Source organism: Selaginella moellendorffii, unplaced genomic scaffold, assembly GCF_000143415.4.
Source record: "Selaginella moellendorffii unplaced genomic scaffold, v1.0 SELMOscaffold_36, whole genome shotgun sequence".
NCBI lineage: Eukaryota > Viridiplantae > Streptophyta > Lycopodiopsida > Selaginellales > Selaginellaceae > Selaginella > Selaginella moellendorffii.
This window is the reverse complement of record NW_003314297.1, coordinates 1,629,763-1,651,277: the sequence shown is the minus strand read 5'-3', so window position 1 is coordinate 1,651,277 and position 21,515 is coordinate 1,629,763. Positions and strand designations below refer to the sequence as shown.

General features: G+C 53.1%; 9 protein-coding genes across 14 annotated transcripts; 5 read left to right on the top strand and 4 right to left on the bottom strand.

Moving 5' to 3' along the window:
* Positions 1 to 18: 18 nt before the first annotated feature.
* On the top strand, positions 19 to 1,825 carry LOC9653099 (blue-light photoreceptor PHR2). Of its 2 annotated transcripts, none has more exons than XM_024682960.1 (4): positions 19 to 1,171; positions 1,224 to 1,435; positions 1,497 to 1,604; positions 1,668 to 1,825. In XM_024682960.1, exons 1-4 carry the CDS (start codon positions 74 to 76, stop codon positions 1,738 to 1,740), a joined length of 1,491 nt encoding a protein of 496 aa, XP_024538728.1. In that variant the 5' UTR covers positions 19 to 73; the 3' UTR covers positions 1,741 to 1,825. The 2 variants fall into 2 exon arrangements, with proteins under 2 accessions (XP_024538728.1, XP_024538727.1); XM_024682959.1 differs by having other exon boundaries at positions 1,221 to 1,435; positions 1,668 to 1,811.
* On the bottom strand, positions 1,662 to 2,892 carry LOC9653329. Its single transcript, XM_002978076.2, has 4 exons — positions 2,500 to 2,892; positions 2,217 to 2,440; positions 2,061 to 2,167; positions 1,662 to 1,983 (listed from the first exon to the last, which is right to left on the bottom strand). Exons 1-4 carry the CDS (start codon positions 2,866 to 2,868, stop codon positions 1,826 to 1,828), a joined length of 858 nt encoding a protein of 285 aa, XP_002978122.2. The 5' UTR covers positions 2,869 to 2,892; the 3' UTR covers positions 1,662 to 1,825.
* On the top strand, positions 2,881 to 4,276 carry LOC9653328 (protein disulfide-isomerase 5-2). The gene is made up of 4 exons (XM_024683065.1): positions 2,881 to 3,069; positions 3,117 to 3,187; positions 3,278 to 3,986; positions 4,088 to 4,276. The coding sequence occupies exons 1-4, from the start codon at positions 2,881 to 2,883 to the stop codon at positions 4,274 to 4,276; spliced, it is 1,158 nt and encodes a 385-aa protein (XP_024538833.1).
* On the top strand, positions 3,556 to 7,180 carry LOC112349147. Of its 2 annotated transcripts, XM_024682956.1 has the most exons (13): positions 3,556 to 3,663; positions 3,718 to 3,986; positions 4,040 to 4,446; positions 4,517 to 4,668; positions 4,715 to 4,811; positions 4,866 to 5,108; positions 5,163 to 5,618; positions 5,672 to 6,135; positions 6,198 to 6,328; positions 6,383 to 6,537; positions 6,597 to 6,737; positions 6,800 to 6,910; positions 6,964 to 7,180. In XM_024682956.1, the coding sequence occupies exons 3-12, from the start codon at positions 4,333 to 4,335 to the stop codon at positions 6,869 to 6,871; spliced, it is 2,025 nt and encodes a 674-aa protein (XP_024538724.1). In that variant the 5' UTR covers positions 3,556 to 3,663; positions 3,718 to 3,986; positions 4,040 to 4,332; the 3' UTR covers positions 6,872 to 6,910; positions 6,964 to 7,180. The 2 variants fall into 2 exon arrangements, with proteins under 2 accessions (XP_024538724.1, XP_024538723.1); XM_024682955.1 differs by having other exon boundaries at positions 4,866 to 5,618.
* A 7-nt stretch (positions 7,181 to 7,187) lies between these two features.
* Positions 7,188 to 10,054, top strand: LOC9653098 (energy-dependent translational throttle protein EttA). The gene is made up of 16 exons (XM_024682957.1): positions 7,188 to 7,486; positions 7,542 to 7,730; positions 7,791 to 7,835; positions 7,897 to 7,941; positions 7,999 to 8,115; positions 8,172 to 8,273; positions 8,334 to 8,468; positions 8,527 to 8,607; positions 8,665 to 8,775; positions 8,845 to 9,034; positions 9,091 to 9,158; positions 9,216 to 9,351; positions 9,407 to 9,509; positions 9,560 to 9,678; positions 9,734 to 9,816; positions 9,875 to 10,054. Exons 1-16 carry the CDS (start codon positions 7,205 to 7,207, stop codon positions 9,968 to 9,970), a joined length of 1,902 nt encoding a protein of 633 aa, XP_024538725.1. The 5' UTR covers positions 7,188 to 7,204; the 3' UTR covers positions 9,971 to 10,054.
* LOC9653097 (E3 ubiquitin-protein ligase XB3) lies at positions 10,048 to 12,259 on the bottom strand. 2 transcript variants are annotated; one of them, XM_024682961.1, is made up of 7 exons: positions 11,970 to 12,259; positions 11,831 to 11,902; positions 11,641 to 11,762; positions 11,443 to 11,589; positions 11,268 to 11,378; positions 10,960 to 11,215; positions 10,048 to 10,898 (listed from the first exon to the last, which is right to left on the bottom strand). In XM_024682961.1, exons 1-7 carry the CDS (start codon positions 12,249 to 12,251, stop codon positions 10,677 to 10,679), a joined length of 1,212 nt encoding a protein of 403 aa, XP_024538729.1. In that variant the 5' UTR covers positions 12,252 to 12,259; the 3' UTR covers positions 10,048 to 10,676. The 2 variants fall into 2 exon arrangements, with proteins under 2 accessions (XP_024538729.1, XP_024538730.1); XM_024682962.1 differs by having other exon boundaries at positions 11,443 to 11,577.
* Positions 12,260 to 12,354: 95 nt separating this feature from the next.
* LOC112349148 (protein SENSITIVE TO PROTON RHIZOTOXICITY 1-like) lies at positions 12,355 to 14,777 on the bottom strand. Its single transcript, XM_024682958.1, has 2 exons — positions 12,754 to 14,777; positions 12,355 to 12,702 (listed from the first exon to the last, which is right to left on the bottom strand). The coding sequence occupies exon 1, from the start codon at positions 14,432 to 14,434 to the stop codon at positions 12,767 to 12,769; it is 1,668 nt and encodes a 555-aa protein (XP_024538726.1). The 5' UTR covers positions 14,435 to 14,777; the 3' UTR covers positions 12,355 to 12,702; positions 12,754 to 12,766.
* Positions 14,778 to 14,827: 50 nt separating this feature from the next.
* Positions 14,828 to 18,793, top strand: LOC9653096 (pumilio homolog 1). 2 transcript variants are annotated; one of them, XM_024683260.1, is made up of 10 exons: positions 15,280 to 15,441; positions 15,510 to 15,829; positions 15,885 to 17,194; positions 17,250 to 17,391; positions 17,458 to 17,565; positions 17,611 to 17,823; positions 17,912 to 18,022; positions 18,114 to 18,308; positions 18,361 to 18,535; positions 18,596 to 18,793. In XM_024683260.1, exons 1-10 carry the CDS (start codon positions 15,396 to 15,398, stop codon positions 18,637 to 18,639), a joined length of 2,664 nt encoding a protein of 887 aa, XP_024539028.1. In that variant the 5' UTR covers positions 15,280 to 15,395; the 3' UTR covers positions 18,640 to 18,793. The 2 variants fall into 2 exon arrangements, with proteins under 2 accessions (XP_024539027.1, XP_024539028.1); XM_024683259.1 differs by having other exon boundaries at positions 14,828 to 15,829.
* On the bottom strand, positions 18,697 to 21,508 carry LOC9653095 (LRR receptor kinase BAK1). 2 transcript variants are annotated; one of them, XM_024683262.1, is made up of 11 exons: positions 21,361 to 21,508; positions 21,164 to 21,296; positions 20,882 to 20,953; positions 20,684 to 20,827; positions 20,549 to 20,620; positions 20,437 to 20,499; positions 20,278 to 20,360; positions 20,090 to 20,218; positions 19,690 to 20,034; positions 19,245 to 19,639; positions 18,697 to 19,191 (listed from the first exon to the last, which is right to left on the bottom strand). In XM_024683262.1, exons 1-11 carry the CDS (start codon positions 21,446 to 21,448, stop codon positions 18,868 to 18,870), a joined length of 1,848 nt encoding a protein of 615 aa, XP_024539030.1. In that variant the 5' UTR covers positions 21,449 to 21,508; the 3' UTR covers positions 18,697 to 18,867. The 2 variants fall into 2 exon arrangements, with proteins under 2 accessions (XP_024539030.1, XP_024539029.1); XM_024683261.1 differs by having other exon boundaries at positions 20,684 to 20,953.
* Between the last annotated feature and the right edge of the window lie 7 nt (positions 21,509 to 21,515).

Sequence of the window (21,515 nt, the reverse complement as noted above, 5' to 3'; positions counted from 1 at the left end):
CTCTATCCACTACTTCGCGTACGGTTCTAGGGTTTATCGCAAAAGCCCGCAGTGGTTGCTTTGTGGTGGAGGAATGGCGAACGCTGCGGATGGCGATGGCCTCGTGGATCTGGAGCTCATCATGGACGCCAATCTCTCCTCCAGCTCCATTGCTCATGCCACATTGGGTGCCGCGCCCCCACCGGAGGAGCTGGAGGTGGAGCTGCACAGCGAGGTAGTAGACAGGCCGGCGCAGCGGCATTTCATTCCTTGCGGCAACCTAGCCTCGCTGTCCCTGGCGCTCAACACGCTGATGCCGCTCTCCTCCAAAGTTGGGGTTTTACCTCGCAAGCTGCTCGCTAAGCCTCCTGCCAATCTCCCTTCGCAGAAGAAGGCCAACTCGCCAATTCCCGTGGTGCCATCTTCGAAGCTCAAGTTTGGGTTGGATGTGGAGCCGCAGCAGCAGCAGCAGAGCAGCGCCAGCAAGATTTGCAGCTCCGCCACCGCGTTTCCGGATTACCAGATGCTGCCGAGGTCGGGCAGGAGGTATGGCAACCCGGCAGCTGGTGCCGGCATGAGACGTGCGTCCATTGTGTGGTTTAGGAACGACCTTCGCGTCCACGACAATGAAGCTCTGGCCGCCGCAAACAAGGAGTCACTGTCTGTCATCCCCGTCTACTGCTTCGACCCCAAGGACTATGGCAAGTCCGCGTCCGGTTTCGATAAGACGGGGCCATACAGGGCCAAGTTTCTCGTCGAGTGCGTTGCCAACTTGCGGGACAACCTGAGGGAGCGGGGCTCGGAACTGGTGGTGAGGATTGGCAACCCGGTGGAGGTCTTGTCCACCATCGCCAAAGCTGTGGGAGCCGACGGGCTGTACGCACATCAGGAGGTGTCGAGCGAGGAGCTGGGCATGGAAGACAAAGTTACGTCTGCACTCAAGGACCAGAATGTAGACGTCAAGTTCTTCTGGGGAAGCACGCTCTTTCACGTCGATGACCTGCCCTTCAAGGTGGAGGACATGCCTTCCAACTATGGAGGCTTCCGCGACAAGGTCAAGGACGTCCAGGTTCGAGCGGCGACTGAGGCTCCCAAGCAGCTCAAGGGACTTCCATCGCAGGGTGACGTGAAAGCAGGAGACATTCCCAGCCTGCAAGAGCTTGGGCTCAGCCCCGTTTCTGCTGCAGGGCAGGTATGACACCGTGTTTGATTGATTGTGTGCCAAAACTTTGTGGTGAAAGCAGGAGAAGCACAAGCGAAATCGAATGATCGGCGGTGAGGTGGAGGCACTCAAGAGATTAAAGAGTTTCTCCTTGGTTTCACCGCCACCATCCAAGGGCGGTAAGGAGAACAGCATTTACGGGGCCAACTTCTCCTCTAAGATATCGCCATGGTTGGCAATGGGCTGCCTCTCCCCCCGGAAGATGTTTGAGGACTTGAAAAAGACAACTAGCAGGTTCGTCCTTGATAGCCTGGTTGCAAGTAGTGCGAGCGACTTATCACTTGGAAATGTGCAGATTGGTACCAAAGCCAACACCAACATCTATAGCGCCATCTTCAGCAGCTAGCGGTGACTCCGGAATGCAGTGGCTTGTCTTTGAATTGCTCTGGAGGGATTTCTTCAGGTAAGCCTGTTCCTTTTTGAGTCGCGAGTAGTCTAGACTGTCATTAATCTGCTTGTGTTTCAGGTTTGTCACCAAGAAACACGGCGCTGCCAAGAAGACTCAAACGGAAGCTGTGCCAGCTATGGCGTGCGCCTAGAAAATTTCCATTTTGATGGCAATTTTTCTTTTTTTTTTTTTCCTTCTTATTTTATTCCGCTGTTTTTTACAGTCCCGGTTTCGTTTCAGAGTGTTCTAGCTTTGATCCCTACTCGACGAACTTCCAACTTGAAGGGCCTCTCCTCCTCACTCCATGGCAATTCCCGTGGGAACTCGAGGGCCGCCGCCACGCGCATCTTCGTGAATCTGCCCAGCTCTATGACGTTGTCCTCGAACAAGAGACCTTGGCAAAGTTCAGAGGAAACAGGGAAGCAAACAGGTTGGTCGAGCAGGAAATGGAGAGGCATGTCGTAAACGTACCCCCTGGAGTGAAGTGAATGCCAGTGCCGCCGATGTTGTAGACGTTCACCATGAGGCGAGGGCCGGAGGCCGGGTCCAGCATTTTGTCGGGGCTAGCGAGGGGTATTCTGCGCTCCAGAGGGGAGTTAGATGTGCATGCGATGCGACAACACACACCTGCAGCGAACATCGATCCCGAGGTGTGTGTAGGAGGAGGGTGGCAGAGGCCATTTGCGGCGCAGCTCAATCGCGGGCAGCGGGAGGAGGTGTAGCGATGCATGCTTGGCTCGCAGCCTGAGCTTGGGCTTCACCTCTCCCTTGTCCACCTCAAACTCCCCGCCGATCCCCAGGTTGAGCCGCCAGGGATCCGGAGTCTCTTTACGCGTGCTCAGCTCCCACACCTGGTGAATCCACGACCGCAGTAAAACAAAATGTGGTGGCATCTTCATCCAAATCCTACCTGCATCACCTTGAGACGAGCTTGAGCCCTGGTTGCCTCCACCCCGTCAGCCCATCCGCCGCTGCTCTCTGCGTCTCGTTCGTTGACGAGGTAGCCATGCCCGGACGACACCAGGCGGCGGTGAGACGGTGGCGGCGACGAGCTCCTGCTTCGTGTTACTTGGCGGCGGCGCCTCCTGAGGAGAGGGGGGCCGTCGTAGGTGATGGAGGCCCTCCTGAGATCCACGGTAAGCACCGTGTAGGACGACGTCCACAGCCGCCTCGCAAAGCCTGCCATGGTGTCCACCAGCCGCATCCCCAGCGTCTCGTCGCCGCCATAGTCACCACCGGCATAGTAGGCAGGAGGAGGTGATGGTTCCTCCATTTCCATTTGTTTAGGGCAATGTTGTGGGCGATCTTGTCACTGCTGCTGCTGGTGGCGGCGGAGCACGACGAGGGGCGGCTGTGCCGGCGGGGAGCAGTGGTGGAGCTGGACGGATCCAACTTCGATGCAGCCATCTCCGAGTGCCGCAACATCCTCGTCGATTTCTACGCACCCTGGTGCTCGCATTGCAATGCACTCTCTCCCCAGGTACCCCTGCCTTGCTCCTTTTGCCTCTCACACAATGCTACCATCAGCTGGACGAGGCGGCCTCGCAGCTGGCGAGTGAGCCCGAGGAGCTGACGCTCGCCAAGATCAACGTCGACAAGTTCACGGCCATCGCATCCAGATACAAGATCAAGTAATTGTGCGAGCGAGCTTCCTTCTTCTACTTACTAGGAGTGTGTGGTGGACGCAGTGAGTATCCAACTCTGAAGCTCTTCGTGGATGGAATTCACACGGACTACCGAGGCCCACACAAAGCCGAGCTCATGGTGGCGCACCTGAGAAGGATGCTGGCACCTCCTCTCTCGACTCTACAGTCTCCATCAGCTGTCAAGCAGTTTTTGGAGCGGGCGGGCGATAAGCTCCCTGTCTTCGTCGGCTTTGGAGTGGAGGTTCCTACACTGGCTGAGCTAGCACAAGAACACAGACTGAGAGCATGGTTTGCTACAGTTGATCAAGAAAGCTCGGCATCAGAGTTGGATTTGCTTTCAAGTGACTACGGGCTGACGGTGCTTCCAGCTTTGCTTGTTCAGCACGCCTCCATGAACGAACAAGCTGTGTTCCACGGGCCTTTCCAAGGTACGAGCCTTCTGTTTCTGCGACCTTTGACCCTCCCTGGACGCTCTTTTCTAGCAGGGGAGGGCTTGGCCTCGTTCGTGAGGCATAACCTCTTGCCTCCGGTGACAACCTTGACGTATGACAACTTGGAGCTTGTTAAGGCGGATGGGAGGCCAGTTGTCTTGGCCATTGTTACAGGTGCTGGAGTTTTCAACCACATGAAAGAACTGGCTCGGGAGCACCCCGAGATGCTTTTTGCACTGCTCAACTCTTCCTCTCCTCTCGCTGACATCTTTTACGCATCAAAAGTGCTTGTTTGGGACGGCAAGACGTATTTCTACACGGTATGTTATTTGCGTACGCTGTTTCAAAAACTTAGCCAATGTCCTTTAAGCAGCGCTTGCATGCGGAGGTATCGGAGAATGAAGTGGAAATGGGTGGGCAGATATCGGCTTTGGTGGAGGATTTCAAAAACAACAAAGTCAAGAGAAGTATCATTAAACAGCCTTCATTCATGGAACAACTGATGGGCTTCATTGGACAGAACGTCTTGTACATTGTCTTGTTCTTTGTAACCATTGTGGTGTTTCTACAGAGCATGGACTGGGCTCAACCTGGAGCTGCCCGTCATTGATAGCTATGCAGTGTGTTTTGATTGGGACTACTCTACTCTATATATGAAGTGTTGAAATGGGAAGCCAGGACCTTTCCGTGCATTTGATTTTTTCCAAACTTCGTGTTGACTTGAGCGAAGTAGAACAGAAAGTGCTGAACTTTGTCCGGCTGGCAAGGCGTGTTCTTGAGGTGAGCTACTTTCCTCATTATATCCATCAACTTGGGAGCGCTCAGAGATACAACAATGCTGTCTCTGCAGGAGGTTCAAAAAAGAAACTGGCTCGAGGCTCAGAATGTTCAATTCAGCCTCGATCTGGTTTCCGAGGCTGAGTATCACTTAGGATTCGTAGCCAAGGTACACTCCAATCCTTGGCTATTCAGTACACAGATTCTGAGGCGAGCAATCGAAAGGTAGACTTCCTTCATCTCTTGTCTAGCTACCTTTCTGTCTGTACAGGTACGAGTATTGTTGGCTTCCATTGGCAAATTCTTCGTCAGAGCTGATCCCGCCTCTCGATTGTGCGTTAATCTGGCATTGCCATCGACTGAAACCTGTAAGCATCATCCCTGTCACCAGCTTGTTGTTTTTAAAAGTTTCTAGTGAACAGGTTCAGTATGCTAGCGACTGCAGAAAGCTGTTTGGAAAAGTTATCGATGCACGTCTTAAACGTAAAAACTCTATGGAGCACTATCGTAAAAGCAGGGATGCTTGGACATCATTATATCCGGATGAACCTTATAATTTTCGTGAACTCATGTCCACAGGCAGCTCAAGCTACTCATCCGGGAAATCAATGATTTCGTACAACCTTGTGGATGCAGTTAAAAGACAGAAATCATTTATTTACCAGGTTTTGATGTTTTATCACTTTTTCTATCCAGGCAAACACCTTTCTTCGTTTCAGGTCTCTGCACCACATTATCAGGACAGAGGATTCTTGCGCGACGCAGAGAAGCGTTATAAAGGGTTTCTGCATCTGAAAAGAACTCAGGGAGAGGATAAGTTTTTCGTTCCTACTTATGACATCGACTTGATGTGGCACACGCATCAACTTTGTTCCGTCAAGTATGAGTGCGACATGGTGAGAGTGCTGGGAAGAGATTTGGAACACGACGATTCTGTCAACAACAGAGAAGTTGGAGGAAAGCTCGACGTGGGATATACACAAACTCGTTCTCTGTGGGAAGAGACGTATGGACTTACGTATGAGAAAGCAGGTTGCATGTACAGAGGTGAACCACCGTTACCCCTAACGCTCATAAGTACCACCTCCGTCCGTGTCTTAGGATCAAGCCTTGCCGAGTGCTCGAGGTCCTGGGCTCATCTTCAAGCAACGCTGGCCAAGAGAAAGATTTTTCAGGTGACATTTCTCTTCTCTTTTTCTTCCTCTGGTAAAATGTATATTGACTGCAGGTGCACATGTCTGTCCGGGAAGTTGAGAGTTACGCAGAACCCAGAGAGTTCAACCATTTGCTTGCCATTTCACCACTAAATTCTCTATTAGCATCATCGTTCAAATTTCACGATTTCAACTCTTCAAAGAAAATCTGGGACTTTGAAACTGATTTATCAACCCAAGGTGTTATCCTGGAGCTCAAGCCTTACAGCGGCTCCTATACGGTGCTGGGACATCTGAGAATAACTTGGCAACAGGTTATGATGTCGGAGATGCACTCGATCAGTGGTTGGTTTCCTCTACAAAACACAAGGAAGCCAACATCTCTGCAACTCGTGGCTTCTATGACTCCCCCTGTGACTGGCCAATTTTTCCTGAGAAGTGTGAAAACCAGAGATACCAAAGATGACAGAGGAGACATATGGTTGACAAAGTGTATCCTTGATCATACAAACTGTGAGTCGTATGTTGTCCGCTACAAGTAAGGATTTTTTAAATGAAGTTGCGTCCCTGATCCTGACCAGTTTGCTGCTCGTGTCCCAGGCACGGTCAAGCGTCGTCTCTGATAAAGAGAAAACCACCCAGAGCACAGAGGTTTGTTCACGTTCATCATGGTGTCCGGAAGTTTGTGCACGTCCATGATCGAAACAGTCTTTATGTTCCAGACGTTTCTGGTAAGAAGCAACTTACAGCTGCAAGCTTTCATGTTGTATGCTGTCAATCGTAAGGTGAGGTCATCGGATCAGCGTTTCCGCTTGAGAAAACAGCAAACTCCAGGAGCTGGTCTCTGCTAGATGGTGCAGTAACTCTGACCATCTCCAGATATCGAAAGGAATCGAAGTGGTGGCCGCAGTTTGATGTGAGGACAAGATTAGATTGTCCGGTAAGTGAGTGTACCAAACAGAGTCTGATTCGAGTGGAAGAGTGTCTTGTCGCGAACAGGACTTTGTTCTAGTACCAGGTCGTAAGCCTCAACTTGGTTTTTTGTATGATCCGGGCTTTATGACGATGGTGAGATATACACGAGACGAGCCCGAAGGCATTGCAACCGCTCTTTTCGACTTGGACGTGGGTCACATGCAGGCGAGTGCTTATTATGCAACCTGACTTATCGATCTCAGTATTTGGGTTGTTGCATGGTGCAGATTGATCGTACGAGAATGTGCTCCTGGTGTTGCTTCTGTCGACGACTGTATCCATCTCACTCAAAGAGCTAGGACTCAAGTTGAAGCACAAGACCACATATTATGACAATGGTACACATGATCGATCTAAGGCAGAGCAACTAATGCATGATTTTTTTTGCCAGGCTTCCAGCGTACTCGGGCCTCAAACGTGCACTACACAGGCTTAGGAGTGTGGGATACGTCTAGCAGCTATGGTGACGGGGATGGTGGGGGTGGTGGTGATGGTGGCGATGGAGGGGGTTGCGGTGGCTGCGGTGGCTGTGGCGGCTGTGGTGGCTAGTTAAATTCTACAAATAAGCTTGAGGTTCGAGCCACGAAAATAAAAATAAAAATATCGTGTAAGATAGGTTGTGCTGGGAGGCCATGCCGCTAGTGTTTAGAATTTACGGGAATGAGAGCTCCTGCATTCCCATTTTCAATCCCGTTCGGACCATGCCAAACAGGAGCAGCGTCACGTGGCGGCGGCGATGGAGGTCAGTTGATGAAACTCGCAGGAGGGTGTGGTGCATGGCAAAGAAATCCAAGCGAAGTAGCAGCAGCGGCACAAAGGGCAATGACGCCAAATCGTCACCACAGTCGCCATCCTCGTCTGCGTATGCCAAAGAGACGCGACGAGTGGTTTTCAGCCTCCAGAACGTGGGCAAGGTACGCTTGCTTTCTCTTATTTGTTCTTGCCAAATGGTATGTTGAATCCGTCCAGGTGACGCCAATGGGAAAACAAATACTGAAAAACATCAACCTGGGAATGTACATGGGTGCTAAGATTGGTATCCTGGGCTCCAATGGCTCAGGCAAGAGCTCGCTACTCAAGCTCTTAGCGGGAGTCGATAAAAATTACGACGGTGATGTCTCTGTCGATCGCAACCTCAAACTCGGCTACTTGCCTCAGGTGCGCGCACACTCATTTTCTGTTTTCCCAGTTGTCTCCTCTTGCATGTGATGAGCGCAGGAACCATTGCTAGACGATGGAGCAACAGTGATGGAAAACATAGAGGTTCGCTGTCTTTTCTCTGCGACTTTGCGTGAACTTCGTCTTGATGTTTTTTATTTTCTAGCCTGCTCTCTCCGAAACTAGGAAACTACTTTCGGACTTCGAGCAGGTAAAATCCGTGGTGTCTTCGAAGCTTTCTTGTTTTTACCATCATACTGAATGCCAGGTGAGTGCAGATATGGCAACCGGCACTGGTGGTATGGAAAAGCTCATGTCAAGGATGGAAAAACTGCAAGATGCACTGGATGCATGCAACGGATGGGAACTCGATCGTCGGCTGGAGGTACTGGTCTGTTTTTGCAGCTCTTTTGGTGACAAATGTGGTTTGGTTTCTCGCAGCGGGCACTTAGTGCTCTCAAGTGTCCGCCTCCAGATGCTTTTGTCGCCAACTTGAGCGGTGGAGAGCTACGTCGTGTGGCTTTATGTCGTCTCCTTCTCCAGGTAGAAGTATGGTGTTTGATATCATATCACAAACTCAAAAAAGGCTATGTTCTTCTCTAGAGTCCGGATATTTTACTTCTGGACGAACCAACAAACCATCTCGACGCAGAGGCAGTTGCTTGGCTTGAACAATATCTTGCAGACTTTAAAGGGACGGTTGTTGCAGTCACACATGATCGATACTTCCTGGATAATGTCTCTTTTCTTCTCTCGTCTTCCAATGAACAGATTTTAATGTAATGTATTGGCACAGGTTGCTGGCTGGATACTAGAGCTGGACAGGGGACAAGGCATTCCCTTCGAAGGTAATTACTCGGCATGGCTAGAAGCAAAGGTAAATACAATCTAATCTTTCATCCGAGCCTGTTGTGATTGCTATTGTATTGTTAAGGAAAAACGTATGTCGGTGGAAGAGAAAGAGCAAACCGCACTCAAGCGTACTATAGCTCGGGAACTTGAGTGGATCAGACAGAAGGCCAAAGGACAACAGAAGAAGGGACGGGTGAGTGAGTTCAGCAGCACTTTGCTTTATTTGAAATCTCCTGACGGGCATTTCTTTCCCTGGCAACAGGCACGCGAGCGCTCCTATGAGGAACTCCTGCAGAAGGCGAAAGAACATGAAAAAGCCGAAAAGCTGCAGTCAATATATTTACCTCCGGGGCCTCGCCTGGGAAATCTGGTGGTGGAAGCAGAGAATCTACGTAAAGATCTTGGAGGCCGCACTTTGATTGAAAATCTCACTTTCTCGCTCCCCCCTGCAGGTGAGAACTTCTCCTTCTCAGAGTTTGCCGACGAACAAGGTTTGTGTTCCATTCAGGTGTGGTTGGGGTTATAGGGGCAAATGGAACTGGCAAATCCACCTTGTTCCGTATGTTGATTGGTCAGGTAACTTGATAACATAACCGTCCGTCATGTGTATTTACTGCATCCTGTGCTTGGTAGGAGTCCCCGGACAGTGGCCGCCTGAGGATTGGGGAGACGGTTGTCCCTCTGTACGTAGACCAGTCGCGAGAAAGCCTGACTCCGGGAAGGACGGTGTTTCAGGAGATCAGTGATGGAGATGACGAGGTTACTCTCGGTAAGAGGACGCACACGTCTTTTCCTCCACTGCGCCTTCCTTGTTTTTGCACCAGGGGAGAGGAAAGTGAGTGCTCGAGCCTACTTATCGTGGTTCAACTTCAAAGGCGCGGACCAGCAGAAACTTGTTGGAAGTTTGTCAGGCGGGGAAAGGAACAGGTGCACTTTGCGTTTTTCGTGTTCATCACTGCTTCATCTTTTTTACGCAGACTCCATCTGGCCAAGGTGCTCAAATGTGGTGGTAACTTCCTCTTGCTGGACGAGCCTACCAACGACCTGGACGTGGATACTCTCCGAACTCTCGAGGAGGCCATCCACAACTTCGCTGGTGAGCTTGCTTGGTAGACACATTGCCTCTGGGTGTCTGACACCAACGCTGGCAGGCTCCGTCATCGTTATATCCCACGACCGCTGGTTTCTGGACCGCATTGCAACGCACATCCTAGCATTTGAAGGAGGCTCCACAGTAAGATTTTGCCTCTTGGCACCATGGTCGGTTTGCATAACAGCCGGTACGAACACAGGTTACGTATTTTCAAGGCTCCTACACGGAATACGAGGCGGATAACAAGAAGCGCGAGGTTGGAAACACGAAGATCAAGTACCATGCAGTTGTATAGTCGCCGAGCGCATGCATGGAAAGTGACAACTTTGAGTGTTACCTTAACCAGGCAAGGGAATGACGACGCAAGGGGAGTTCGCAAGCTCGGTTTGTGTGGGGATTTTAGGAGGACTAGTGATTGCCAGCCTTCACGCACTGCTAGAGCATGCATGGTTCTATCTTCTCAAGACGCTGGAATCAAAGGCGCTGGATCACACCATACGGACCCGGCCCCGTGATGCTAACCTTCACATCCTCTTCACCTGGACTGTCATGGTTCTTCACGACGCACACTGTTGGCTGGTGCACACGCTCCTCCACCGCTCCAAGAGCGCATACCGGAGGATCCACAGGCGGCACCACGACAACAGTGGCGAACTCACCGCTTTGGCACCACCTACGGCGACGCCCTGGACATCGCATGCTGCATCACCACCTTCTACTCCCTCGTCACCCTCTGGCTCTACCGCTCGCCACAGTGGAATCCCCTCGCAATATTGTTCCTCATGTGATCCATGAACAATGTAGACCTGATGGGACACTGTGGCTACCGCTTGCCTGCCTGGGTCTACGTCCCCGCGTCCCTGGGTGTGCTACTCACGCCTCTGACTCAGCGGCCACGGCACCACCACCTCGACCCCCGCTTCAATCGCTTCCTCTACTTCACCTGGTAGGACAGAATGTCCGCCACCTTTCGGGACCAGCACCCCAAAGCTCACTTGCTACTAGTATGCGACCTGGCTCACGAGAGTTATGCGCTCTATAGGCGTCCTGCAGAAGGGGCAGCCTGGCGGCGGAGAGAATGGTATGGCGGGGTTGGGCTTGTTGTGGCAGCAGAGCGTGAGGATGCAACTCGCGCACATTTGGTGGCCACACTTGTGAAGCTCGATGTTGCACCGGTGCTCGAAACAGATGCAGCAGCAGCTGTCTGTGCTGCCCTTCTTGTCCTAAGATAATGGAAATGGATGAGTCTTCTTATAGCTATGGACGGCCACTAGAGTTACTCACTTGCTCCAATTGTTGGTCGTCATCAGTCATGATGGCATTGACGATCTCACTCTCAGTAGCACTCTTTCTGTGAGCCCGCCCCCTCGCCTGGTTGGCCTGCTCCAGCACCTTTTCGAGTAAGCTCCGGGTGTTGGTATCCAAAGCATTCATGAACTTGCACGGCGATGGCCACACCAAAGGCTCTGCAACGCTCGGATCCAAGAGCGCTGCGCAGGACGCGTTGTTGTGCTTTCTGGCAATCCCGTAAGCAGTGTATCTGCAAAAGAGAAACATGTCACAAGGCAGTGAAGCGGAAACCCACAACATACCCGGTAACATCTCTCTGGCTGCGATCGGCTCCCCAGGCGAGTAGCTCTTGCACAGTCTCTAGAGAGCCCCCACGAGCAGCAAAATGCAGCGGAGTGCTTCCGTGGCCGGACCTGAGCAATTCAAGTTATGTTGGCCAGTTCGTGAGTTGCGATGATAATTCAAAGGATAGTTCACCCATTGCCAGTGTTGCTGGTGGTGGCAGAAACCAGAGCTCCACTGTCGAGCAGCAGCTGAAGCGCCCTCACAGAGCCTCCTCTGGCGGCCAGGTGTAGTGCCGTGACACCTTTGGAGTCCCTCGTGTTCACAAACCTGACGAATTTCCTGCATCCATGTCAATCAAGATTCTATTCTCTAGCTGCGGACAAGACAGACCACGACTCGGCAACTGGAGCACATTTCGCTGCCAACAGAATCCTGTGGATGCAGTCGACGTGACCGGCTTTAGCAGCGTAGTGAAGGCAGGTTCTGGAATGAGATGTGTCAAACAAGAGCACCTGAAGATGAAGCAAGTCAGGGAGACGGGCACTGAAGGAAAGAAACGAGGAAGACGCTTGTTACATACATTCGCGCCATGCTGTATGAGATAATCGACGCAGTCGTGCTTTCCCGACTTGGAGGCGAGCATGAGTGGAGTCTGCAAGCAGGCAAGGCAAAGCATATTGGTTTTCCTGGTAAGAGAGAGCGTCAGAGACACAAAGTACCTGTCCTCCATTGCAGCTGCTACAGTTGACGCTGGCTCCCTTGTGGATGAGCAGTGCAGCTACGTCGACTTGGCCCGCCATGGCCGCGACGTGCAGCGGAGTGAGGCGGCTGTGAAAGAAGAGCGCCTTGGTCACAAGCTTTGGCGACATGCTTGCGCTCTGCTCCACGGCCACGCAGTCGCCTTCCACGATGGCCGTGTACAGACGCCACCTCTGCCCATTGTCCTTGAGCATTGCGCATAGCTGCCAACTTGAGAGCCCACACCCGTGGCTCTGGCCCATACTTGGTGACACACACACAGACACACACAAAACACACACACTCACTCACTCAAGCGCCGGTGGTGAGGCCATGGTTTCCCCTTCACATGAACACATGAACACATGAGCAATCTAGTTTTAACTAAACCAACTGTCTGGAACGAGTGACAGTTACGATACCCTCCGGCATTCATTCCCTGTAGCCGCACACACTGCCTGCCTATCTGTATGGAGGACGACGCTACCTATAAAAGATGCTGGATAGAGGTGCATCCAGTACAAGGCGAGGAGGATGAGTTCCAGGTCCAGGTAACTTCTCGTGCTCTAACGTTCTATCCTCCTTGCATCTCCTCCATTCTAACTAGATATACAGCACTCCTATACCACGACAAGCTTCAAACCAAGCAGCCACGCACGCACCTGCATTTAGATGATTTTTAGTCGTCACTACGAGCAGCTGAAAAGAAAAGCCCTGCACAAAAGCAAAGAGGTTATAAGCCTGGAAACAATCGCATTTGCTTACCTGCGTGATGGAGCTACTCCGCGCGCTGCTGCTCGTCCCCGCCAACGCTGCCTTGCTCCGCTGCTGCCGAAGTTGAAGCCGATGCCGGAGACGCCTCCGCGATCTCGTGGAGAGGCAGCGCCGGCGTGTGGCCCTGGAACAAGCTGATATGCCCCAGCAGCTTGTCCTTCCGGGAGAAGGTGGTGCCACACGAGCACTGCCACTTATCCCGGCCGCAGTGCTTCTCGTGCGTCTTAAGGTCCGCCACCACCGAGAACTTTTTGCTCTTGCACTTGCTGCAGGTGAGAGACTTTGGACAGTGGCTCCGCCGGTAGTGATTCTTGACGCACAGCACCGTCTTGAGCGGCTGGAACTTGCGGTGCTTCTTGTTCCTCTTGCATCCGGCGTACGGGCACGAGTAGCGCCTGGGCCGGAGCAGCGATGGATCCGTGGCAACCTTATCCGGCCTCGCCAGAGCAGCGGGCGACTTGTACTGCTCGCCGTGCCCGCGCATGTGCATTCTCAGGTTGGCGTCCCGCTTGAAACCTTTGCCACACTTGTCACAAAAGTGCGTGTGCTCCGCGAGGATCTCCACTGCGTTCATTTCCACGAGATCGTAGGAGCCAGGCACAAGGTCCTCCGCGTCGTCGCCGTCGTCGTCGTCCCTGGACCCCGCCCCTGAGTCGCCGCAATCTTCCATCGCCGCCGGCGGGGGTGGTGGAGGTGGAGGTGGTGCTGCGGCTGCTGGGGGCGCCGCTGCCTCACTTTCTCTCTCCGCCACCACCACGGCCTTGCTCGCAAGTGGTGGCTGATGGATGGCTTCCAGGTTGAAAGCGTGGGGCTGACAGGGCGAATCTTGTTGCTGCGGCGCCTGGGGCTGCTGCGGTTGCGGCTGCTGCTGGCGATGCTCCACCACCGGAAGTGGATTCCGGACGGCCGCGGCGGGAGTGGGAGCGGCCAGGGTGTTGAAGCCGAGTGGAGCACCCAATTGCATGTCGGGCAGCAGGCACGGCGAGGGCTGCGCGTTGGGAAGGACCCCAATGACGGCGAGAGCAAGCTGCGATATGTTGGAAGCGATCCGCGCGGCAGTCATGGCTGCATGGGCCTGGACGACGCCGCCGTTGTGCTGGCTGGCCTGCGATAGCGAGTGAACCAGCGCCTGGAGCTGATCGGTCTTTTGCTCCAGCAGGGAGACGAGGGTGTAGTGCTGCTGCTGCTGCTGCTGCTGCTGGGGGTGGATGCCGCCACCACCACGGCCTTCTATTGGCGGGCTCCCGGGGGGACTGAGCTTGATCAGGTCTTCCATGAGGCCCTGGAGGACCTGCTGAGGGGCGGCGAGCTGGAGATTGTAGCCCTGCTGGCCGGCGGTGAGAAGGAAGCCCTGGTGGAGGAGATTCTGGAAGGCGTTTTGGGGAGCGGGCATCTGGTGGTGGAAATGCGGTTGATGCTGCGGCAGCGGCGGGGGCGGAGGCTGCTGGTGGTGGTGGTGGTGGTGATGGTGAGCCGGCGGCGGAGGGGCCTGGGGTTCTAGAGCTCCCAGAATGGAGAATCCATGGCAGGTTGCCGCCGCCGCGGGGGATGCGTAGTGGCCAACAAGGGAGAGCTTTGGTGTCATACCTCCTCCTCCTCCTCTCGGGCTTTGCTGCTGCTGCTGCTGCTGATGGACATCGCTCGGCGGCGGCTGGTGGCTGGATTGCATCATCCCTTGCGCGCGATCGCCTCTGCCAAATCCCTTGCAACCCTAATGGAATGGCATTCCCCCTCTCGCCAAGCTACAGTAGCGGGGGAAAGTGTATCTATCAGGTGAAGTGAAAAGAAATTAAAAGCAGATGGGGCCTGGCCGAGCAACACCAGCGCACGGGGCAGGCCGTACGGGGGAGGGGTGGTAGTGGTACCAGTTGGGCAGGCAGGCAACACTTGTATCTCACTACTGGTGTGTATGGCGCCATTGCATTTACCAGCACCACCAGTGTCCAGGCTCTAGCTAGGTACTCCCCCATTTCGTACTACCTCCGGGCATATTCCGCATCTTTCGGGAATAATTATGCTAAAGTCCAAGCTGAGCACCTTTTAGCATTGACCGCCGTTAGGGCATCCGCGGACGGCGGCATGACGGAGCTTGACGGCGCCGGCAGGGATCTGGGCCGTTGCAGTGCCGATCGGACGGGCGCTGCCCGCATGCTCTCTCTGCTCTTGTTGTTATTGTGTTTGTCGCTCGCCCACGGAAGAGGCGGAGAGGCGAGAGGAGGAAGAAAAGAGAGGCGCGACATGGCCGCCGTGTGGAGAATTGGTTCCACATTTCTTGGGTGGTTCTTCCTTGGATAGATAGGCGCTACTAGAGCTAGGCCGTGGCCGCGCGAGCTAGCTAGCAAGGCAAAGGGGAAAACTGGACAGAGATATGGCGACGGAGAGCCCTGTCAGGGTGCTGGCAGGGGGGCTGGGCGGGGACGGCGGCGGCATTAGGGCTCCATCCTCGAGTAGCAGCCGCGAGTGCGAGGAGCTCAATCTGCTGCTCCGGGAGCGATCGTCGGCGTCGCGGCTGGGGAATGCGCGGGGCGAGGTCCAGCTCCACCGCAGCGAGAGCGCCCCGCCCACCGTGGAGGGATCGCTGGGCGGCCTGCTGAGCCAATTGGGTCGGCTGGAGCTCCACGCTCACGCCCAGGATGGCGATCAGCTGCTGGATGTGGTGGAGACGGAGCAGGAGCTCAGGTCAGACCCTGCTTATCTTGCTTACTATCACTCGCATGTCAATCTGAATCCCCGTCTCCCACCGCCAGTAAAGTCGTGGGAGAATTGGCGCCTCGCCCAGCGCCTCAACCTTCGAAGCAAGCTTGTGTTTGACGACTCGAGCAGCTCCTCGCTCTTCTCCGCCAATCCGCACCCGCTGCATTCTTCGCTCCCCACGCACAGGGAAGACGACGATCTGCTGGACGAGGGAGAGGTCTCCTCGTCCTCCTTGGGACAGCAACACCACCATGTCATCCGCCACCTCCCCGCCACCACCACCGCCGCAGCCGCCACCTTCACCGATGCCGATGGACTCCCGGGCTTTGACATGGGACTTGGGCGGCCCAAGAGCCTCGTCGATCTCATCCAGGTATTTGGGGGCCACCTTCTAGTTTGCAAAGCTGACGGACTTGCTGATCACGCAGGAGGACTTCCCGAGGACGCCCTCTCCTGTTTACAACTTGTCCCGACCCTCGAGCCGGGCAGCAAACGATGACGCGGGGGATACCTCCCTGGACCTGCAACTCTTACGTGAGCTTGGCTCTGGCATCGGCTCCCGCTCCGCCACCCCAATGCAGGTGCCCGTTCACGACGTTTATGCTTCTCCCTCCACCACCACCCTCAACCGGACACCTCCACCGGATGCAAGCGTGACAGTGGGAGAGGCAGCCGAGTCTAGTACCTCGTCGGAGCTTGCAGCTGCTCTTGCGGGATGCGTAACCATGAAATCCGACAACGCGGACGTTGTCGAGGAGGAGCAGCATCTGGAATTTCCCGAGCAGCAATTACGTGTGAAGCAGCAGCACCAGCAGCCGCAAGCGCAGCATCATGGATCGCAGGCTTATTCGCAGCAACAGCACCACCAAGCATACGGCAACGTCAAGTTTGGTGCCATTCCTCCTGGTGTCAATCAGCAGCAACAGCCAGGAGGAGGAGCTGCTGCAACGTCCAACATGTATGCGGCGGCCGCCGCTGCCGCCGCCATGTCCTACATCGCCGCGGGGAATCCATACTATCACAACCTTCACTCGGCATCAGTCTATGCACCATACTACGGCCTCGGTGGCTACCCGCTCAACGGTGCTATGTTGCCACCTCCATTGCTACCGGGATATCCCGCCCCTCCGGTGGCGTTTGAGTCCGCAGTGGCCGCCGCCCGAGGAGGTGTCCCCGACTTACACCAGTTTTACAAGCTTGCGGCGGCGGGACAGGCTCCCTCATCGACCACTGCGCTTCACGACGCTCTCTATCTACAATACCTCCGTGCGTCCGAGGACGCTCGCGCCGCAGCGGCACTGTCAGCGGACATGCGGAGCTATGCTGCTCACTCGGACGCACTCGTGGACCAGCTGAGCGGGCTGGGTGGTTTATCCAAGCCTCAGTTCTCGAGGGCCATGTCCATTCCGAACAAGAGTGTTCCGCCGGCCACTTCTTTTTACGGCAGTCCTCCTGGGCTGGGATTCGGCGTGCCATTTCCCAACTCTCCATTGGCAAGTCCTGGACTTCCCAGCTCGCCGGTTGGCGCAACTTCTCGGATCGTCAACGATCGAAACTTGCGCTTGTCTCCGAGCACCGGAAGAGCTGCTACCGCTTATACTGCTGCGGGTTGGCCATCGGCGGGAGGCAGCGACCCCGCTGACGAGTCACGTGGGTCTTTCCTGCTCGAGGAGTTCAAAAACAGCAAAAACAGAAGATTTGAGCTCTCTGACATTGCTGGTCACGTGGTGGAGTTCAGGTACAAGCTCTGGTCTTTAGCTTCTTTACATTTGGAAAATGTGTGTCCATTGCAGTGCTGACCAGCATGGAAGCCGCTTTATCCAGCAGAAGCTAGAGACTGCCACCGCCGAGGACAAAGCTATGGTTTTTCAGGAGGTCTTCCCCCAAGCCGTGGCGCTAATGACGGATGTCTTTGGAAACTACGTTATTCAGAAGGTATCGGTGAAGGCTTGGCACGCATTTTGTTTGTACGTCGTGTCGTAACTTCGTAGAGCCTGGCAGTTTTTTGAGCATGGAACGGCACAGCAAAGAAAGGAGCTTGCCCAGCAGTTACCCAGCCGTGTACTGACGTTGAGCTTGCAAATGTACGGCTGCCGTGTCATTCAGAAGGTATCTTTCATTTTTATTTTGGTCAAACGCTGAAGAAACTCGCAGGCACTCGAAGTTGTGGACGTGGATCAGCAAACACAACTGGTTTCCGAGCTGGATGGTCACGTGATGCGGTGCGTCCGTGATCAAAATGGAAACCACGTCATTCAAAAGTGTATAGAATGTGTTCCTGCCGATCGCATCCAATTTATAATCTGTGCGTTTTATGGTCAAGTATTGGCTCTCTCAACACATCCGTATGGATGCCGGGTTATACAGGTGAGGCATGTTTTGAGTCGTTTCAAGTTACTTGAGACGATTGTTTTGTTTTTTTTTTTTTGGTTTTTGTTTTACGTTTTCTTCCCAGAGAGTTCTTGAGCATTGTACAGACGAACAGAAGCAGCAAGGAATAATGCAAGAGATACTGCGGTCAACTTGCAGTCTTGCTCAGGACCAGTATGGGAACTATGTTGTGCAGGTTGGTTGTGTTTCTTTTTCTTTTCTTCCTTTTTAATTTCCTTTCTTTCTCTGGTGTGCTGTAAGCTAAGTCTTTCTTTGTGTCTCTTTAGCATGTGTTGGAGCATGGAACCCAGCCGGAGAGAAGCGAAATCATCACTAAGCTAGCAGGACAAATTGTACAAATGAGCCAGCATAAATTTGCATCAAATGTTATCGAGAAGTGTCTTCAGTTTGGGGGCCCGGCAGAAAGACAAATTCTGATCAACGAGATGCTGGGATCAACGGACGAGAACGAGGCCTTGCAGGTAGGAAAGAAAGATTTGTGACCCCCTCCATTCATATACATCCTTTTTTCAGGCTATGATGAAGGACCAATTTGCCAACTACGTGGTGCAGAAAGTACTGGAGATTTGTGACGACCGCCAGAGGGAAATTCTTTTGACTCGTATCAAAGTTCATTTACACGCGCTTAAGAAGTATACGTATGGGAAGCACATTGTGGCGAGAGTAGAGAAGCTCGTGGCCGCGGGAGGTACGTCCGTCTATCATTTCTCGTTGTTGGTCGATCAATTCCTGATTCATATCACTGCAGAGAGGCGGAGTGCCGCAGCCGCTCATATGTCGCCCCCTATGTAAACGGCTGCAGCCACAACTAAGCACAAGTAAGTATAAGGTGTACATTTGCAAAGAAGAGACTGGTAAATATTTAGTATTTCCAAGTGTACAAAGTTTTTAAAATCCAAGCAGGGTTGGATTTTGTTTGACAAGCATAAAATCACCTATTATATGATTCCTGCAATCTGTACCTCGATGTCGTCCTTTTTACATGATGAGGAGATCAACTTGGGAGAACGTAACTGGATTCTATCTCGCACCCGAGAGCTCAATCGCTTCCAAGTTGGAGGAATCTCCCTGAATCATCATCCACTCGTCCAGCTGCTTGTGGCCAACATCCACCTCTTCTCTTCTCAGCACCTGAACCTTTTGCCACTCTTCCCACCTCTCGGCGAGGCCGTCCCCTTCCAGCATCGACACGACCTCCACCATCTTTGGACGGTCGCTGGGAGACGCTTGGGTGCAGAGCAGAGCAATCTGGGTGAGTTTCTCAACTTCGTTTGGCTGGTACGAGTGCCTCAGCTTGGGATCCACGAGCTCACTCAGTCTACCTTCCTGCTGGAATCTCTTCACCTGCAAGCACCAAAGCGAAAGTTTGGTCCGAGGCCAAGCACCATAAATCTTACCCAGTCGAGAAGCATCACGTCGTCATCGTCAAACAGCCTGGCTAGATCGAAAGCCCGCTTCCCCGTTATAAGCTCCAGCATCAAAACTCCATATCCAAACACGTCCGTCTTCTCCGACGACTTGCCTGTGGACAGATACTCCGGAGCAATGTGGCCGGGAGTCCCTCGGACGTTGGTGGTGATGTGTGTGTTCTTGGTGTCAATGAGCTTTGCAAGACCGAAATCGCCCACCACCGCCAGGAAATCTTTGTCCAGTAGAACGTTCGCAGCTTTCACGTCACGGTGAATGATCCGGGGGCTGCAGTGTACGTGAAGGTAACGGAGACCGTGAGCAGCACCCAGAGCGATTTGCTTCCTCGTTTCCCAGTCCAACGTTTTGCTCCCCGTGGTGTCATCTGTGGACGCAAAGATTAGCTTCTGCACAGATGGTTGATTTTTAGCTTACGCAAGCGGGAAGCAACGCTCCCGTTGGGCATAAACGGGTAGACTAAGATCCGCTCCGAAGGAGTGATGCAAAATCCGTCAAGGCGAAGTAGGTTGCGGTGGACTGCCAAGCCAATGATCTCAACTTCAGTCTGAAATGCGTGTTCTCCTCCAGCTGAAATATTCTGGTCTGTTCTTAGGCGCTTAACGGCAACGAGTTTGCCGTTTTCCAAGCTGCCTTTGTACACTTTCCCAAATCCTCCCTGTCCCAGGACGTTCTTGTCGCTGAAATTGTCTGTTGCAATTTGGAGTTCCCTGAGAGTAAACTTCCTAAGTTGTCCAAAGGTGGCATGAGGATCATTTTCCGCTGCACAAAAGATAGCCGCGCATCAGATAGCTTACAAAAAAGCAAACAGGCGCACCAGCAACGTCAAAAAACACCTCTTTTGGCCCACGGTGCTTTCTCCACACAATGACAGCCAGCAAGGGACAGAGCAGTAAAAACAGAGCCCCCGCAGCAATGCCACCAATGACAGCTCCAATGTTAAGCCCTGCAACGCGTCCAGGTATTGAAATAGGCAGAAGTTATCCCAAGAACAGACTTGCTTACCACGTCTTCTAGAGCTCGGAAGAATCGACTCCGGGCAAGGCGTTCCTACCTTAGCACCACAGAGATCTGGATTCCCTAGCAAGCTGTTGAAAGACATTAGCCGTCATGGAATGACTTCAGAAACGGCATACATCAGACAGGCAAGCATTGTTTGCTCACTTGAACTCACTGATCGTCCCTTTGGGTGGGAGTGGTCCACTCAAGTTGTTATACGAGACGTCTCTGCATGAATTCGAATGATCAGGATAACGAACACGAGAAAATGACATACAGAAACTGCAAGCTGGATATGAGAGTGAGCGTAGAAGGGATGCTTCCGGTCAGGCTGTTGTTGTTCAGAAGCCTGCAAAGCCAAGTTGCTGTGATTAACAGGAAAAAGAAGAAGAAGAAAGTTCCCAAGGCTTACAAGGTTCTTAAGCTCGTAAGATTGGTGAGCGTTGACGGAATGCTTCCAGTGAAGTTGTTCGCAGACAAGTCAAGATTCAGTAAACCTTGCAGTGTTCCCAGTTGTGGCGGAAGAGAACCCGAGATCAAATTCCCTTTCATCCTTCTGAGGAAAAGAGAGCCATTAAAAACAAAACCATGTGATCCAAAAGCCAAGTACAGGTTTTGCAGATTGGGCAAATCCGCAAGTGCTGGCGAGAGAGTCCCCGAGAGGCCTTGCTTCTCCAACATTCTGGACAGGCAAGAAAAAAAGATTATCATCAAAGTCAAAGACACGAGCTAGCACCCACACATAGAAAGAAAAAAGAAGAGTTAAAAAGAGGCACACACACACACACACACACACACACACACACACACGACAATGTTCTATTCTACCAAGAAACCAAGGATAGAGAGAATGTCTCCAGCGAGCGACGAGCAACCAATGCAAATCTCATACACTGTGATGACACGCTGCTGGCTATCGCAGTCGACATAGAGCCAGCTGCAAGGATTGACGAGGTTTGCATCCCAAGATCTCAACGCATTCTTGGGATCCCACAGCTTGCTCTTGAGCTCCGCGAGCGCATTTCCTGACAAAACGTTTAGCCTGATTGCTCCCCAAGGAAGAGAAATCGCGGGGCCACGCAAGCGTACCTTCGGCATTGGAGGCCAGAGCTTGGTGGATCCAGAGGAGAGGCAGCGGCAGCAGCAGTGGCAGTAGATGCTCCAATCCAAAGCGCATGGCGCACAGAAGCCCCGCTACGAGCAACAAAATAAAACCATGTTACGTCTAGTTTTATCTTTAGGGC